Genomic DNA, 17,976 nt, shown 5'->3' on the forward strand with positions numbered 1-17,976 from the left:
TCTTGTCCCGATCTTTTAATTTAAAACCCAAATGTCTTCAGTGTAAAGCAAAAAACAAATGAAATGGCCTCGTCATTACAATACCGTTTTTAAACCACTCTAATGAGAGCAGCTGTCGGCCCATTCACAACAGCAGTGAGACTTCTTATGAAGGGTCCCCTCTCTCTCTCTTTCTAAAAACCGCTCACCACATTGGGGACAACTATAAAGTTTCTGTCCAATATGAACTTTTATGTGGTCATGAAGAATGCTTGTTTGTGCAAATCCTTTCCCATATTCACAACAGCAATAAGTTTTCTTTCCAGAATGAATTCTGGTGGGGCTTTGAATAGCACTTCTTTGTAAGAATCGTTTTTTCACATTCAGAACAGTCAATATAGCTTCTCCTTGGTATGAAATCACCGTACAAAGGCGTGAACAATTTGCCACAATGAGAGCATCAATAAGGTTTTTTTTTTTTCTCTCAAGTGTGACTTCTTTTATGGCTGTGAAGAGCACTACAGTTTAGGGAATCGTTTGTCACATTCAGAACAGCTATATGGCTTTCCCCCCCGAGTGAATTCTTCTGTGGTTACGAAGAGCACTACCCCCAGAGAATCGTTTGCCACACTCTCCACATGCATAGGGCTTTTCTCCAGTGTGAATTCGTCTGTGGCTGTAAAGGCCACTACCAGTCGGGAATTGTTTGCCACATTCAGAACAGCGAAATGGCTTTTCCCCAGTGTGAAGACGGGTGTGGTTCTGGAGACAGCTATTGTAAGAGAACCGTTTGCCACACTCTGAGCAGCAATAAGGTTTTCCTTGAGTGTGAATTTTTTTGTGGCTGCGAAAGCTACGCCCATCCGAGAACTGCTTGCCACATTCAGAACAAGTATATGGCTTTTCTCCAGTGTGAATCCGCGTGTGGTTCAGAAGGCTGCAGTTGTTCGAGAATCGTTTGCCACATTCAGAACAGATGTAAGGTTTCTCACCAGTATGAACTCTCTCGTGCTTGCGAAGTGTACCACTCTCTATAAACCGCTTGCCACATACCAGACAACCATAAAGTTTCTCTCCAGTATGAATCCTCATGTGGCACTTTAGATGGCTTATTTGTGAGAACCTTTTCCCACATTCATCACAGCAAAAAGGCTTCTCTCCAGTATGAATTCTGCTGTGGCTCTGAAAATCACTTATTTGTGTAAATCTTTTCCCACACTCAGAACAGCAGTAAGGTTTTTCTCCAGTGTGGATTTTTAAATGGGTCTGAAGACTGGAGTTATGGGAGAATCGTTTGCCACATTCCGAACAGCAGTACGGCTTTTCTCCAGTGTGGACTCTCATATGGCTCTTCAGGTAGCCGGTGAGCACAAATCTTTTGTCACATTCTGGACAGCAATAGGGCTTCTCACCCGTGTGGATTCTCTTGTGTCGGTTAAGGTTCCTAATGCATGGAAATAGTTTGCCACATTCAGGACAGTCATATGGTTTCTGCCTCGTGTGAATCCACTTATCTTCACGTACAGATTTACATTTGGAAGTTTTTTCACACTCTTGGCTAGCAGGCAAATCCTCTTGATCTGTGCTGCGTACTTGCTGTCGATCGCCGTCGACGGCTTCTGTCAGCGTTAGTTTGGCGGCAGGAGGTGAACTGCACTGGAAAGGGCCTGCCGTCAAATTTTCACTAGTTGATTTCTTTACCTTCTCGTTGCTGTGTTCTTGTGGCAGCCTGCACTGAAGCGAGGTCTGAGCAAAAGTAGACAGGGAGAAGCTGCCATTCTCCGGTAAATCTGCAATGAAACACACTATTTAGTTAAAACGTTTTGAACAGATACGTTATAAAAAGAGACAGGTGGCACCCTGCTTGGTATTGCTGCCTCACTGCTCTGTGTGAGTGGACTTTTCATCTTCTCCGCCTGTCTGCTCATTCCCCCCCTCGTCCTCAAATACCCCACAGATGTGCCCGCTGTATCCATCAATGTGCCCTGCAGCGTCTACAATTCTATTTAGATCTTCTTTTCCATTAATAAGTCGCGTGGTGGCACAACTCCTCGTGGCTGCAGCCCAAAGCTTGGCAGAGTAACATTAGAGGGGCAGGGCAGGCAGGATGACCTACAGCAACGGGCGCACGTTTGACTTTCCTCTTCCTGGCTGCGATTTATTGGATGACACTTTGAAGTTTTAGAAAAATACAAAACGCATTTGTGCTTGCACGACAGTGGCAAAGTGGTGGGTACAACTGCCCCCTGGTTCCCGGGACTCTGGGCTTCAAATACTTCACATTCAGCCGTCATCCTTGCTGAAAGTGAGTGGGGCTCAATGAGTGCCAAAATGGACTGGCAGCCCAACCAAGGCTGGTCTCGTCCCAACGTCCAAAGCTGCTGCAGTTGTCACGTTTAAGCCCTAGGCCTAAGTTTAATGTTTTCATTTTGTTCATTTTTGATTCATTAACTTCTGCTTTGTGAAATTTTATAGTATTTTGTCTAATTATGTACCCTCTTTAAAATGTAATGTGTTTGTTATTATCTGAGGAGTGCGAGGGTCTGGGCTTGTGAGAGTCCTGATAAAAACCAAAGAGTCAGGCCTTTAATGACCTCCTGGGCACGGCCATCAGCAGTGTGTCTGTCTGCGGAGAGAGAGTCGACCTCGTCATTGAGAGGTTTACTTACCACTCAGGTGACTCAGTAGATGGGTTGGGAGAGCATGGAGGGTCATGAGGTCGCTGGACAGGGATGTGTGGCACAAAAGGACAAAGGTCCAAGTCTTTAGAGTCCTGGTGCTTCCTGTTTGTGAGACATGGATGCTACCCAGTGACCTGAGATGAAGACTGGACTCCTTCAGTTCTGTGTGTCTCTCTGGAAAATCCTTGGGTGCTGCTGGTTTGACTTTGTGTTGCTCATGGAGTCCCGAATGAGGCACCTGACCTGCATTGTGAGGGAGCCTCAGTTACGCCACTACGGCCATGTGGCACAATTACCCGAGGGTGATCCAGCTCATTGCTGAGGACCCTCATTGTTGGACAAGGCCAAGGGGTGTTATACTAAGCTTGTTATAATATTAAGAATTGTGTCACTGTATCTGTTTTAGATCTCTTTAAATGTATTTTTCATTCTTTTTCTGTAATACATGCCATGAAGAGCTGAGCCAGCTTTAGCACAGGGTGTCAACTTTCAGAATTGCTGGGCTAGGCAAAGTATAAAGACAGACAAGAACAGCTGTTGTCAGCCCTAAAAGGCCTAAGTGTTATATGATCTGACTGTCTGCTGCTTAGCCTAAGTTTGTCTACCTTGTTTGGCATTGTACTGGGGGATGTGGTCGTGTGGACACAATATAAAAAGAACGCGGGAACCTTGCCAAGCTTTGAAGACCTGCGGGAGTGGAAGCCATAGACTCCAAGGCCACCTCCGTTGTGACAGAAAAAAGCCATTTCTACACGACCGAATCCCCGTGGTTAACAATGAAATGTGACTGGTCTTCCCTGTCGTTTTAAAGCAACGTAAGCCGCATTAAACAAGCTAAGTATATTCTGTCTTTTCTGTGACTTTGTCGCCGCCTATCGCCGAAAAGAGGGATATCGCCGTTATACTTTATACTTATTTAACTAAACGGTTATTAAAACGCCGCAATATAAAAGAACATATTTCCACGGAGCTAACACTCCCATCGGAAACAAGGGGATGCCCACATAACACTTGGCTGCAGTCATTTTCGGAGGGTGGGACTGGACTGCGTGTCTGCCTTGGTTGCCAACTAGGATCCCAAGCCATTTCAAAATGTGGTGGGTGCAGCAACGCGCTGTAGCAGTGCCTGCTCTCCAACCTGACCGGAACCGTTATTTAGTATTTGTGTGCGCCTTTCAAATTTCTTACCTTCCTTGTATTTTGTGGGTGGATCCCCATAAAGCAGGACGACCCGTCCGTCACTGTTAACGCTTTCAGGGCTGATGTCGACTTTTGTCGAAAAGGAGTCGACGATGGTTATCAACCGTAAACTGTGACAAAACCAACCGTTACGTTTTAGTTGTACTCTCGTTGCTGGAAGGAAAGTTAGCTTCGTTGGTTTGACCGGGATTTCCTGCACTTGCGCGAGTAGTAAGGTGCAAACAAGACATAATGGACGAGAGAGCGAAGAGAATGAGGCGAAGGATCTGTGCTGGTATCCAGAAGGTTGCCGGTTCGAATCCCCGTCACTGCCAAAAGAGATCCTACTCTGCTGGGCCCTTGAGCAAGGCCCTTAACGTGTAATTGCTGTACAATGGCTGACACAAAGGGGTACGTGAAAATTAACAAATTGCTAATACAAGAAATTGTATAAAGTGAAATAAAGAACAAAAAAAAATGCATAAAGCAAAATACTCCGTGGACAAAGTTTTGCCTATTATTATCTCTGAACTGGACTTTGACTTGTCGGACTCCGATTTTGATACAAGCGATCGAAAACGAATGTGAGGTTCCAGCTTCAGCTGACTGGTCCCCCAGCTAATCGTGGTGCTGAAACAGGGTCATGTCGCCGACACGCCTACGGTAATGTTCGCCAGGAGGACTGCCACTTAACGATGGCAAGAAGCAGAAACCAGATTGCAATGCACTGCAACCGTGACCACCGTTGCTGATGCCCCTGCCATGCAAAGACAGCCTGGCAGCAAGCCTGCCGCACAATCTTGGCAAACTGGCAGCCACAGCATGCAGCAACAGACGTTTTATGATGATTTCTGTGTGAAACTATTGCTTTTCAGAAACTATGTTTTTTGGAAAAAATATTCATCCCTCACAGAGTTAATGTGAATTTCCCCTTGGGATTAATAAAGTATCTATCGGGTCAAGAAAGTCTAGTCCTATAAAGACAGGCTGGGAAATGAAGTCGGACGCAGGACAATTTGAATGCATTCTGCCCGAGGATGGATTTTGTTTCCGGTTTAGGTTTGCCTCTTTTGATTTCTATCAGTAAATCCCCCTTTACAAAGATTTTTAGTTTTATCCTAGCCAGGGGTTGCCTGTCATCCTCTCTTTTTTGATTTGTTTTGAGCAGAGTTCAGAGTGAAGTGCATTTTGGTCCGGCCTAACCCAAAGTCAGCCCACTTGAGCGGAAGCCTTTTTGTGAATCTCCTCCAGGCAGGATGCTGGGATACGGGGGTCCATCAGACCCTCACTCCATTTCTGGCGACTTCCGAGATAAAAACAGAGCAGCCACAGGCCCCGTGGACTTTCGAGTTTTCAACACAACACATTAACACAGCCGAAGCACTTCACTGTAACGTCTGTCAGGGTGCAGACGTGAGAATCGCAGTGGTAAACGCAACACGCCCGAGGTCGTGGGCTCAGATCTCACTCCTGACACCATTGGGAAGTCACAAGACCTCTCTGCATTACAATTAGGATAAAAGAAGAAGAAGGAAAAAAAAACAAAACAGAAGCCGTTTGGTCTCAAAAAGCTGTAAGTCACCCTGGATACAGATGTCAGCTAAATTGGAAGTGATAAAAACAAATCACTCAACGTGAGTAAAAGTTGGCACATCTGTTTGAATCGGAAAATGAGTGGAGTCTATGGATTTTGAATAAAATCACTCCAGTTGACTTTAATGTTGAGAGGGTAGGATTTTGTGTTGATTTTTTGGGTATAATTTAGGCCTTCCTTCTCTTTTGACGAAACACAACACATTACACAACGCCTCTCGACAGGACTTCACTGCTTAAGCCACAGCTTTATGTACAAAAATATCCGGTGCTGGACACCAGCAGCTGTTCCCTACGAAGATTGAACACAATGGGTATCCTGCTCTTAAAAACATCACGAGAGCCACTGCTGGTGTTCTCGGTGTCACTGTTTTTTTTATATTTAAATCACATTACTTACTTATTCCTGCACTCCCAGGCCAATGTTGCTCCTCTGATTTTCTCCAGTTTCCTTCGGTGGTTCCCTCTTCAAACTCGGGTATCTCCGTTTTCAGTTCCTGGGCAGCCATCTTAGTGAACAAGGGGTGCAAACTGGAATGAGACTCTTCAGACACCTCCTGCTTTAAACTGTCTTTGCTGTCCCGGTGGAGCAGTCGCCGACTCTCCAAGGAATCTTCCGGATGCTCCGCCTTAATCTTGACAGCCTCCCAGTTGGCCTCCTCCACTTTAAAAACGGAGATTCTGCCCTCGTACTCCTCCACCTTAACGCGCACCTCCTCTGGCGCGCCCCACTCACAGTCCTCTTGTTTAATGTGCCACGGTGCTCTTCGATCCGGGTCCTCCTCCTCTTGGGCTGAAGCCATGATCTGGGCCAAGCTCTTCTCTAATGTGTCTGCTCTTCTCAGATTTCAAGCCCTGGCCTGGCGGCCATCAGATGCCACTGTGAATTTACCACGTGAGCTGGGACCGCGGCTCCTCTTTATCTGTGAAAATGAAAAAGCGACAGAATTACCACATTAAGGCGTCAAAAACAACCTGGGCTAACTGCCAGCACGGCGCTTCTTTTCGAGAGATTTGCAATGCTGTGGACTCAGTCAACTGGACTTTGTCTCTTTATCAAGTAAGTTTTCACAACAAGCCTGCTAAGACAAAAAAAAATTTTTTTTACAATTCTTTCATTTTTTTCACCATTCAGATTGACAGCAAAGGTCCAATGCATGCTGGGTGAAATGCAACAGTGAAAGATCTAAAGGCTGGATCTGACCTGAACTAAGGCCACCATTTCAAAGAGAACCTGGCCTGGCTTTATGAATACAGATTCATAAAGGCACTATATAACAGACACAGACAGATAGATAAAGTCACTATATAACAGTTTGATAAAGGCACTATAAAACAGACAGGTAGATAGGTAAAGGTACTATATAACAGATAGATAAAGGCAGTATATGTTATATAGTGGCACAGTGGTAGCGCTGCTGCCCCGCAGTTAGTTGGCCCGGGTTTGCTTCCCAGGTCCTCCCTGCGTGGAGTCTGCATGTTCTCCCCATGTCTGAGTGGGTTTCCTCCCACAGTGCAAAGACATGCAGGTGGATTGGCGATTCTAAATTGGCCCTAGTGTGGGTGTGTTTGTGTGTGTCCTGCGGTGGGTTGGCACCCTGCCCGGGATTGGTTCCTGCCTTGTGCCCTGTGTTGGCTGGGATTGGCTCCAGCAGACCCCCGTGACCCCGTGTTTGGATTCAGCGGGTTGGAAAATGGATGGATGGATGGATGTTATATAGTACCATTCTACCGGGGGGGTGGGGTTAAAGTTAACATTATACAAAGTTTTTGTCTGTTATACCTGCATTTTTATCACTCTTTAATTTAATGTTTTTTTGATCAGTATGCTGCTGCTGGAGTATGGGAATTTCCCCTTGGGTTTAATAAAGTATCCTTCCTGTCTATTTATCGTAGTAAATTTCTCCCACTCTGTTAACTTACTCCTTGACAAGGCTAGTTATGTGCGTCTTTGTACCCCGTTAACATTATAATCTCTACAGTGCATCCAGAAAGTATTCACAGCGCGTCACTTTCTCCACATTTTCTTATGTCACAGCCTTATTCCAAAATGGATTCAATTCATTTTTTTCCTCAGAATTCTACACACAACACCCCATAATGACAACATGAAAAAAGTTTACTTGAGATTTTTGCAAATTTATTAAAAATATAAAAAAAATTAAGAAAGCACATGTCCATAAGTATTCACAGCCTTTCACATGAAGCTCCAAATTGAGCTCAGGTCCATCCTGTTTCCCCTGATCATCCTTGAGATGTTTCTGCAGCTTCATTGGAGACCACCTGTGGTAAATTCAGTTGATGTGACATGACTTGGAAAGGCACACACCTGTCTATAGAAGGTCCCACAGTTGACAGTTCATGTCAGAGCACAAACCAAGCATGAAGTCAAAGGAATTGTCTGTAGACCTCTGACAGGATTGTCTCGAGGCACAAATCTGGGAAAGGTTACAGAAAAATGTCTGCTGCTTTGAAGGTCCCAATGAGCACAGTGGCCTCATTCATCCATAAGTGGAAGAAGTTCAAAACCACCAGGACTCTTCCTAGAGCTGGCCGGCCATCTAAACTGAGCGATCGAGGGAGAAGGGCATTAGTCAGGGAGGTGACCAAGAACCCGATGGTCACTCTGTCAGAGCTCCAGAGGTCCTCTGTGGAGAGAGGAGAACCTTCCAGAAGGACAACCATCTATGCAGCAATCCACCAATCAGGCCTGTATGGTAGAGTGGCCAGACAAAAGCCACTCCTTAGTAAAAGGCACATGGCAGCCCACCTGGAGTTTGTCAAAAGGCACCTGAAGGACTCTCAGACCATGAGAAACAAAATCTCTGGTCTGATGAGACAAAGATTGAACTCTTTGGTGTGAATGCCAGGCGTCACGTTTGGAGGAAACCAGGCACTGCTCATCACCAGGCCAATACCATCCCTACAGTGAAGCGTGATGGTGGCAGCATCAGGAACTGGGAGACTAGTCAGGATAAAGGGAAAGATGACTGCAGCAATGGACAGAGACATCCTGGATGAAAACCTGCTCCAGAGCGCTCTTGACCTCAGACTGGGGCGACGGTTCATCTTTCAGCAGGACAACGACTCTAAGCAAACAGCCAAGATATCAAAGGAGTGGCTTCAGGACAACTATGTGAATGTCCTTGAGTGGCCCAGACTTGAATCTGATTGAACATCTCTGGAGAGATCTTAAAATGGCTGTGCACCGACGCTTCACATCCAACCTGATGGAGCTTGAGAGGTGCTGCCAAGAGGAATGGGCCAAACTGGCCAAGGATAGGTGTGCCAAGCTTGTGGCATCACATTCTGAAAGACTTGAGGCTGGAATTGCTGCCAAAGGGGCATCGACAAAGTATTGAGCAAAGGCTGTGAATACTTACGGACATGGGATTTCTCAGTTTTTTTATTTTTAGTAAATTTGCAAAAACCTCAAGTAAACTTCTTTCACGTTGTCATTATGGGGTGTTGTGTGTAGAATTCCGAGGAAAAAAATGAATTGAATCCATTTTGGAATAAGGCTGTAACATAATAAAATGTGGAAAAAGTGATGCGCTGTGAATACTTTCTGGATGCACTGTATGTAAGATCCAACGTCTGTCTGTCTGCTTTTGATGAGAGAACTACTTAACGGATTTCAATCGATAACCTGACTGAGGTGAGCCGTGCAAACGAGGACATGAACAAGCGCAGGATGCGTCCTCAAAACAAAGTGCAGTGCAGGTCTCCTTCCATTATCTCTCTATCTATAAAATCCAACGTCTGTCTGTCTGTCTGCTTTCACAAGAGAACAACTTCATGGATTTCGATCAGCTTTTTTTTTTTTTTTTTCTAGAATTTGCTTGAACATTCCGGATGGTTTTGCAAATTTTTTCCATCGCACTAAGTATGAAGAGTTCTCTTGCGGTACCGATGGATTTGCGTGAATCTGAGAGACATGCAGCGGGCTGAGGGGAGGGGGATGTAGGACCCTCCTCACTCAGGTGCAAGCTTCAGGGCGTGTACCTTACCTCCGCTTAGCTAGCGAATGACAGAGCAACTTAACGGATTTAGATTGGGTTTTCTAAGTTTTTCTGAGTTTGCTGGAACATTCCGGAAGATTCTGCGGCTTCGCTCATTGCGCTAAGGATCATAGTTCACTTGCGATACCAATTTACTTGAGCGAATCCGAGAGACATGCAGTGGGCTGAGGGGTCGGGGCTCGAGGCGTAGGGAGGCGGGTTCTCGGGAGTAGGAAGCCGGGCGGGGTCCTCACTTACTCACTCACCAGCCTCCATTCAAGTCGCTCAACCTCACGCCACATGTTGGAGTGCACCATGCCTCTGCTTAGCTAGACATTATCATCTACAGATTGTTATGGAGTAACGTTTGACATTTTTAAGAGAGAGAGATAGATCAGAGCTCCGTGTGTTTCAGAGGGTAGCTGCTGATTGCCACAGATCACGCGCCCAACGTGGGGGACGCTATCCCGTCAGAGCTGAACACAATCAGATGCAATGACAACATTTGACGTGGGAGCGCACCGACCTTCCGCTTGGCCAGAACTACATTTTTTTTGTAAATTTGTTTAGTTGCTTTTTAAAGTTTGTCCCGTTTCACTGCTGTGTGGGCGGAGCAACGCGGGGACAGCTAGTTTCATTATATACGTTATTTGTGGGGTGGCGCAGTTCCAGGGGTGAGGTGTTCCAGGTTTCCTCTCTCAGTCCAAAAGACGATGCCCCCTCTGCATGTGTGTGTGTACGCGCAAGCATATTCTCCCCGTCCATGGATTGTTCCTGCCTTGCACCAGATGCTTGCCGGGATTGGCTCCAACATCCATCCATGCCAAGAGCCCTTCACCCCAGCCCAAAACCCCATCCTGTGAGCGGAGATAATGGTACTGAATCAGTTATGTACGACTTTTTGGTCCACCCTGTCATTTCCTTTGAGATTTGTAACGTTTCGATCTCTCTATCCATTGTCACACACGTGCGCCTGGGAGGCAGCGGAAGGGTCTAAAGCCTACAGACCGTTCACGGGAAATCCCAAGACGACGTCACTTCCAGTTTCCCGGCCCTTCCGAGGACGTCACTGTCGGTATGGAACCTGTGAGCGGAGAGCCTTTCCAGTGGGCGGCCCTTTTGATGACGTCACATCCTGGTCCGAGCCCTTCCTCTTCCGCCCTGGATGACCTCACTTCCCTTGTTGGCCTTTAAAGCCACCATATTGACCCAAACTCCTCACTTCTGTTTTGGACTCCGTACTGAGCGCATCAGTGTGAACGATTCATCCAGTTATCTTTCTTTGTTTGCTAATTATTGCTTTTTTATCAGGCTCTTTATTTTTATTTTACGGATGTTGGTCAACTTCATTGTAAGGTGACCTCGAGTGCTAAGAAAGGTGCCTATTAAATAAAATGCATTATTATTCTTTTGAAGCCAGGAAATATTATTATACGGGTGGCTGCCCCGTACCTTTTAATGACTCTTGCGTCTATTTTTTGTGACACTGTCTATCCGAAACAATCACAACGTTATCAAACCGGCCTAAACCAAACGCCAAGTGTGCCCCGTTAACTGGCAGCTCTCAACTGACCCATACCGGTGGCTGGCTGTGTGATGGACTGGCACCCCCCTTCAGGTTGGTTCACGTCGCCAACTCCACAGTAGCCCTGAACTGAAACAAGTGGCAGTCATGACGAAGCTGGCCGTTCATAAACCTGAACGTTTTGTGGCTCACCTTGCTGTGGGAAAGCCCACACCACGTTACGGGTCCTTCCCTCAGTGCAGCTTCTGCCCCGTTTGAGATGATCCTCCTCGCGTCTGTCCGCTTCACACAAGTCTTCTCTGCCTTTTGTGCGATTCGACGACCGTTTTAGAAGTTAAGTTGAGGATACTGAAAGAAGAAAAAAAGAAAAAGGCGATTAGATGCCTCAGTGAATTTGCCACGCGAGTCGGGATCGAGGCTCTTCTTTATTCTGTTATGGAATCTCCCCAAACTCGGGCACAGACTGGCACAAGTCACGCACGTTTATGTGTCATGGGGCAGCTTTTTTTTTTCCCCCTCGCTCCCCACAGACAAACGGTACAATGCTCAGTCCCTTCTTTCTTCTTCCTCCTCTCTTTCTGTGCCGCCTCCATTCCTCTCCCTGGCAAACCGAGGCGGCCCCTTTTATTCAGCTCTGGGTGGTTTCATCAGGACTCGCCCGGGTGTGGCGGAAATCCTCTACAGCAGGGGTGGGCAGTGTCGGTCCCGGAGGGCCGCAGTGGCTGCAGGTTTTCATTCCAACCCAATGGCTTCATTAGAAACCAAATCCTTGCCAATCTCAGCCCGTTACTTAATCTAACAGGCTTGTTAGTCTGCAATGTAAGGTTCTCATCTCGTAGATTTGTTTTCCTTTCCAAGGATATCAGCCAAATGATTTCTGAGCCAAAAGCAGATCATTTTCAGTCTGTCACATTTTTCTACCAAGTCTTTTATTAAATCAAACAGTGCGTGATGAACACACACCGAGATATTAATGGAAACAAGCGAGACGGAGAACTGCTGGCTGCTTTGTCATTTACATCTTATTGCTAGTAAGGAGCCATTAGAACAGTGAATGCAGCCGTTTAAGATTGAAATAAGCAATCGAGGAGGGCGGGGGAACCACAAATGAGACCACTAAAATGAAGCATCAAAATGTCACTTAAGCAAGGGGGGCAGCACAGTGGCGCAGTGGGTAGCGCTGCTGCCTCGCAGTTTATGAGACCCCGGGTTCGCTTCCCGGGTCCTCCCTCTGTGGAGTTTGCATGTTCTCCCCGTGTCTTTCCTCCCACAATCCAAAAGACAAGCAGGTTAGGTGCATTGGCATTTCTAAATTGTCCCTAGTGTGTTTGTGCCCTGTGCTGTTTGGGATTGGCTCCAGCAGACCACCCCTCCCGTGACCCTGTAGTTAGGATATAGTGGGTTGGACAATGACTAACCGACTTCATCAGCAATAATTGACTTCTCAAAAACAAAACCCAGCAGCCACCATGGCTATCCAGGACCGACATTGCCCACCCGCAGCTCCCCCAGAACGGAACCCAACAGCAAGTCCCAGCATGCCCTACGGGAATCCGTGGTGCCATAGCCCCTCTAGCGTCCCAGGGGAGGCTCTCTCGTAGGGTCCTTCCATCCGGCCAGGTAATGGCCGAGGCCGCCCGTCACACTGGTGACCAAACTGCCGCATTAAGACATCAAAAACAACCTGGCATGCTTATTTTGAGAGATCTGCAGCGGCTGACTTGGTGTGAAAACTTACCTTGATAAGGAGACGGAGGCCATTCGAGGAAGACAAAGCCAAGAACGTTACAATTTTTACACTTTCATATCATACACTCAATGTCCTGGTTTACTTGCAAAATCGAATTCAAAAATGTAGAGATGACTTGGGGGGGGGAACACTGCCCTCTACTGTGTGCCAGAAGCAACTACCGCTACTCCTCAAAGGAATTTCCCGCACCCTAAGCTCGATGCCCACACCCGGCTGCTATCTGCATGGAGGCTGCAGGTTCTCCTTCTGCCTTCATTGAGAGGTTTTCTTAAATTTTTATTCTGTGGACTCCATTCTCTTTACCCCCATTAACTGACTGGGTGTGATGGGCTGGCACCCCGTCTAGGGGTTGCTTCTGATGCTGACAAGACAGGCGACCCTCCCAGTGTCTACATTGGGATTTCCTCTGGCTATTCTGGTCAATACTTGGAAGGAAGCCGTTATTATTTCTCCAAGCTACAATCTCGGATTTGTGCGACCCCTGCTGCCCACCAAACTCAGATGAAATGACATTCAAACACACGTGTGCCCAGTGCTACCCGAGTGGCATCCTGTAATAAACTGTTGCTGCCCCAGCTCCTTTCAGGGTTGGCACTTGCCTTGCACCCCACCCCACCCACTGTAACCCCTGAACCGAACGAAGTGGCCGTCGTAATGGAGGGGGCGGCTAGCAGTGCATAAAACTGGCATATTTTGTGTGTGTATTTCGTGACAACAACAGCATTTATTTCACGAGCACATTTTCATACAAACAATGGAGCTCAAAGTGCTTTACATGATGAAGAAAGACAAAATAAATAATGAAAATTAGGGAACACTAATTAACATAGAATAAAAGTAAGGAACGATGGCCAGGGAGGACAGAAAAAAACTCCAGATGGCTGGAGGAAAAAAAAAATCTGCAGGGGTTCAGAGGTCACGAGACCACCCAGCCCCTTCTAGGCATTCTACCTAACATCAATGACCTCAATCAGTCCACGACAGACAGGCCGGATACAGTACAACACAATGTATTGTTCTAGAGCCCAAAATCACACAAGAAGTGCCGCAATGGGCTCGAACAGGCCCTGCCTCGACTGTCTAAGAAGACCGGGGAAATGGAAGAAACCTTAGGAAAGGCAGTTCAGAGAGAGACCCCTTTTTAGGTGCAGTGGGTGTCAACAATACACAGAACAGAATAAATCCTCAATGCAGTATACAAATAACAAAAATGACAAGTATGGAGCAGAATTTAATAGCAGATGTCACATAATAGGGTTTGCATTGCTTTACACACAACTTTGCTGCACACACCACACGGTTTATTCAAATCACAGTCCTTCCGCCTCCACTCCTCCTCCTCCTCCTCAAGAGCTTCATCCTCTTCCTCCCGACTCGAGCCCTTGAGTGCTGGGGCCTCATAGATAAACGGTGCGTACGCACAAAAATGTTGTCACTATCACTGCGCCACCGTGTTCCCCTGTTTAATAACGTGCTTTAACTCCTGTCATCATGAAAATGACATCACGTATACATCTCAGTATTTTAGTTATTCAGAGAGCTGTAATATCACGACCGTCATGGATTCTGTGTCCAGTCGGAGGAAGAGGAAGCCTGTTTAACTCTTTCATGGCTAATGTTGACTTTTGTCAAAAAGAGGAGTTGACGATGATAATGGATTGTAAACTGCGACAAAACCAACCGTTATGTTTTAGTTGGACTCTTGTTGCTAGAAGGAAAGTTAGATTCATTAGTTTGACCGAGATTTCCTGCACTCTCATGAGTAGCAAGGCACAAACGACATCAAAAATAGCACTGACATCTGGCGAGAGATCAAAGCGAATGCGTCAAGCAAAAAACTCTGTGGACGACGTTTTGCCTGTTATTATCTCTGAACTGGACTAGGACTTGTCAGACTCAGATTTTGATACAAGTGATTGAAAACAAATGTGAGGTTCCAGCTTCAGGCCAGATTGGTCCCCAGCTAATTGTTGTGCTGACAATGTTTGCCAGGGAGGACTGCCACTTAACAATGATAAAGGTAGAAACCAGATTGCAATGCACTGCAACCGTGTCCCAGCCATGCAGAGACAGCCTCGCCGCAAATTCTTTGCAAACTGGCAGCCACAGCATGCAGCAACAGACATTTTATGTGTATTTCTGTGTGAAACCATTGCTTTTCAGAAACTGGGTTTTTTTTTTTGGGAAAAAATATTTAGCCCTCAAAGAGTTAAGAAGCACGTAGTGATTCACACGCACAGAGCACATAGAAGATCAAATACAAAACAAAGCATTTAACGTGCTACTTTAATTACGATGTGATTTGAGAAACTGGTTAATTAAACGATTTTAAGATGAATTTTATGATGTTCTACTTTAATGACAAAATAAACTACGAGATTAAAGTGGAAATGTCGAGATTGAAGTTGACATTTCGTGCTTTTTCCCCACCGTGTGCCTTTTTTCTCTGTACCCTAAAAAGCTTTCATATGACACTCAGACAGTGGGCTTACAACTCGGCTTTTCACGGCAACTTTGATATGTGACTTCTTTATTATTTCCGGCACTGTGCGATTTTGTGAATGTGAGCTTTTGAGTTTTTCCAACACACAAATGTCACTCGATCAACTTCCTTTAGTTGATTATCCCACTGTTTAAACCAACAAATAGTACGTTTTTCTTTGCCTCCACTTGGTATTCGCTGAAACTCTTCTATTTTCCCCTCGTACTTTTCCCGTTGTCTTTTCACAGAAGGCTGATCTTAAAGGCCACTTATATTGATTTGCATATTCAAAGCGGCGTAATTCTGAGAGGAGTTGGGGCGGGACAGCAGGTGCGTGCACATTTTCACGCTGACCAGGATTTATGTAGGAGAAGAACGTGGAAATTGGCGAGCGCACAAATTTATGCATCTGGGGGTTTTTTTTGTGCGTATGCACATTTCCGCTTTTGTCCGTACGCCATGTTATAGTGCGAGTTCTACATACAGCATTCTGCATGAGGCCCCTAGTGATTGGCTCCTTTTATTGGGCACACAGAAGGAGTCCAAGTGCCCAATGAGCTTCTTCCGGCAGCACTTCCCCCATGTGGCGCAAGTGCGGCAAAATAGGGCCCTGTAAAAGTCCAAGTCCGGTGCTGGCCCCTGCAGGGTGAGGCTTCCATGTTTACAACCCGTGGCCCAAGGGAGCTGTCCTCTGTCTCGGTCCAGGTGAGACACGGTCTTAGAAATTCTCTCTCTCTCTCAGTCCTTCCATACTCTGGGAATTCCATTCCAGTCACTTTTTGGCCTGGTGCTGCAATTTCCCTTGGGATTAATCAAGTATCAATCTGTTTACCTAAAACAATCATAACATTACCAAACCGGTTTAAACCAAGCACAACCACACACGTCCAGTTCGCTGGCAGCTCTCAACTGTGACAATCTGACGCCCCCATCTGGTTGGTTCATCTCTCGCACCCCATACCACTCGTGACCACTGTGGCCCTGAATTGAATTAGGTGTCTGTCATAATGAAGGAAAGGGTAGCCGCTCATAAAGCTGAAGGTTTTGTACCCACTCAACTGGGGCTCACCTTACTGTGTGAATACCCACCATGTTAACGGTCCTCCTCGGGGTCACACTTGTTCTCTTTGCTCGCACCATCAGTTAAGTCTTCTCTGTGCTTGTTAGGAGTTAAAAATACTGCAAGAAAAAAAAGATGATGCACTTACAATTTGTGTTAATGTGATAAACTGATAACCCACAACTGAAAATGACAAGACTTGTAATGGCATGACGGCTTGGAGAATACTGCCATCTGCGGTGTGCCAGGGCAACTATTGCTTAACTAGTCAAACTTGGCTTTAATAGCACTTGCTACCCATGTGGAGTTTGCATCCTCTCCATTTTTCCCTGGGTACTCCATTCTACTCCTCCCATTATCTGTGTTTTAGGCTAAAATGATGACCCGGTGCCAATAAACTGGCACCCCGTCTGAGGTTTGCTCCGGATTCCCTCCGGCTGCTCTACTCGTACTTGCATTAAATTCTCCAGGATGGAATTGTCGGATATTTGCGAGTCCTGCCGCTCGCTAAACTCCAGCTAAATGGCAATGACAGGGAGAGAAGAGCGAGCGAGCGACTCACACGGCTGCCGGCGTGCACGCGAACGGGCGCCCAGCCTTAGCGCACCAGAACTGAAGGATTTTTTTTTTTTTTTTTTAAATCAAATGAAGCACAATACAATACTCTCAGAGGATATAAATTCAACATTCAAAAAATATATAAACATTCAAAGTACGTTGGGTGCTAGATGAATTTCACAGTATACAAAATAGGGCTAAGATAACAAATAAGGAGCACAGGCCAAACGATAGAGGAGGCATAAATCAAAACAGCAATAAATGAGATATGTTATCTTAAACCCAGATTTGCTGGATTTCAGTTTCTTAAGTGATTGGAAGTATTGTTTAAAATCATTAATAAACCATTTAAAAGACGGTTTGCTATTTCTCCACTTACTACAGTGCATATCATATCAGAGACAGATGGATACAAGTTATCCATGTAGAACATAATATGAGAAAAGTCCAACTGTGGTATGTCATTAACCTTAAGTGATAACCAACTGTGCATAATTAGCCGAAACAGGACATGAAATGAACAAGCGTTGTAATGTTTCACTAGTTGAATCACAAAAAGAACACCAGTCCACCAGAACTGAAGGATCTCGTCAGGCTGCCGCGACTCCCCTCGTTTCCATTTTCCCTCTCGCGGGACTCACCGCCCTTGCCTTTCGGACTCCCCAAAACGTCGCAGCCTTTCAACTCCGCTTTCTCCCACTCGTGACCCCCTCCCCATTACTCACCGACACTCCTCCTTCTCCATCCTGTCGCTTCTCTTTTCTTCAAAATGTTCTCCTTTCGCTTGCTTTAAACCCTAAAGGAAGCGCAGGCACGCGAGTCTCGCAGGGACGTCGGCGCCGAGAGAGGGCGAAAATAAACAGAGAGAAACTAAACGAGCGCGCAGAGAGCAAGCAGTTCAGAAAAGTGACGCCAATCGTGCGGACAGCGCCATCTGCTGGACGGAGGAGGGCTAACACGGGTCTGTACAATTGGTGCGATTTCTTTGTATTTTTCATTTGCATTACTAAACACAACCAAAAATATTATTAGAAGGCTTCTATCAAGTCATGTTTAAGTACACATTTTAAACGAAATGTTATTAAAATTTGACAAATTACATTTTTTAAATGTCTATTTTTATATGATTTAACTTGAAAATATAAAGTCAATTTAACATTTTTAAACA

General features: G+C 45.9%; 2 protein-coding genes across 3 annotated transcripts in view; one reads left to right on the forward strand and one right to left on the reverse strand.

Annotated features, from left to right (window-relative positions):
* Nucleotides 1–17,976, reverse strand: part of LOC120528235 (zinc finger protein 345-like) — an 18,410-nt gene continuing 434 nt past the window's right edge. Inside the window, exons 1-5 of one of the 2 annotated variants that reach the window (XM_039752352.1) lie at nt 17,534–17,657; nt 16,280–16,369; nt 11,151–11,306; nt 5,833–6,355; nt 1–1,769 (exon numbers count right to left, since the gene is read on the reverse strand). In XM_039752352.1, coding sequence (XP_039608286.1) covers nt 535–1,769; nt 5,833–6,235 — 1,638 coding nt within the window. In that variant the 5' untranslated portion in view covers nt 6,236–6,355; nt 11,151–11,306; nt 16,280–16,369; nt 17,534–17,657 and the 3' untranslated portion in view covers nt 1–534. Of the gene's footprint in view, nt 1,770–5,832; nt 6,356–11,150; nt 11,307–16,279; nt 16,370–17,533; nt 17,658–17,976 lie in introns of those variants that run through there. The other variant, XM_039752353.1, reaches the window with a different exon arrangement.
* The window catches only part of LOC120528293 (zinc finger protein 2-like), a 26,676-nt gene continuing 26,381 nt past the window's right edge, over nt 17,682–17,976 (forward strand). Inside the window, exon 1 of the mRNA XM_039752436.1 lies at nt 17,682–17,769. The gene's annotated coding sequence lies outside the window, so the exon portion shown is untranslated. The remainder of the gene's footprint in view (nt 17,770–17,976) is intronic.

This window comes from Polypterus senegalus, chromosome 4 (assembly GCF_016835505.1).
Source record: "Polypterus senegalus isolate Bchr_013 chromosome 4, ASM1683550v1, whole genome shotgun sequence".
In the NCBI taxonomy this organism is placed as follows: Eukaryota; Metazoa; Chordata; class Cladistia; order Polypteriformes; family Polypteridae; genus Polypterus; species Polypterus senegalus.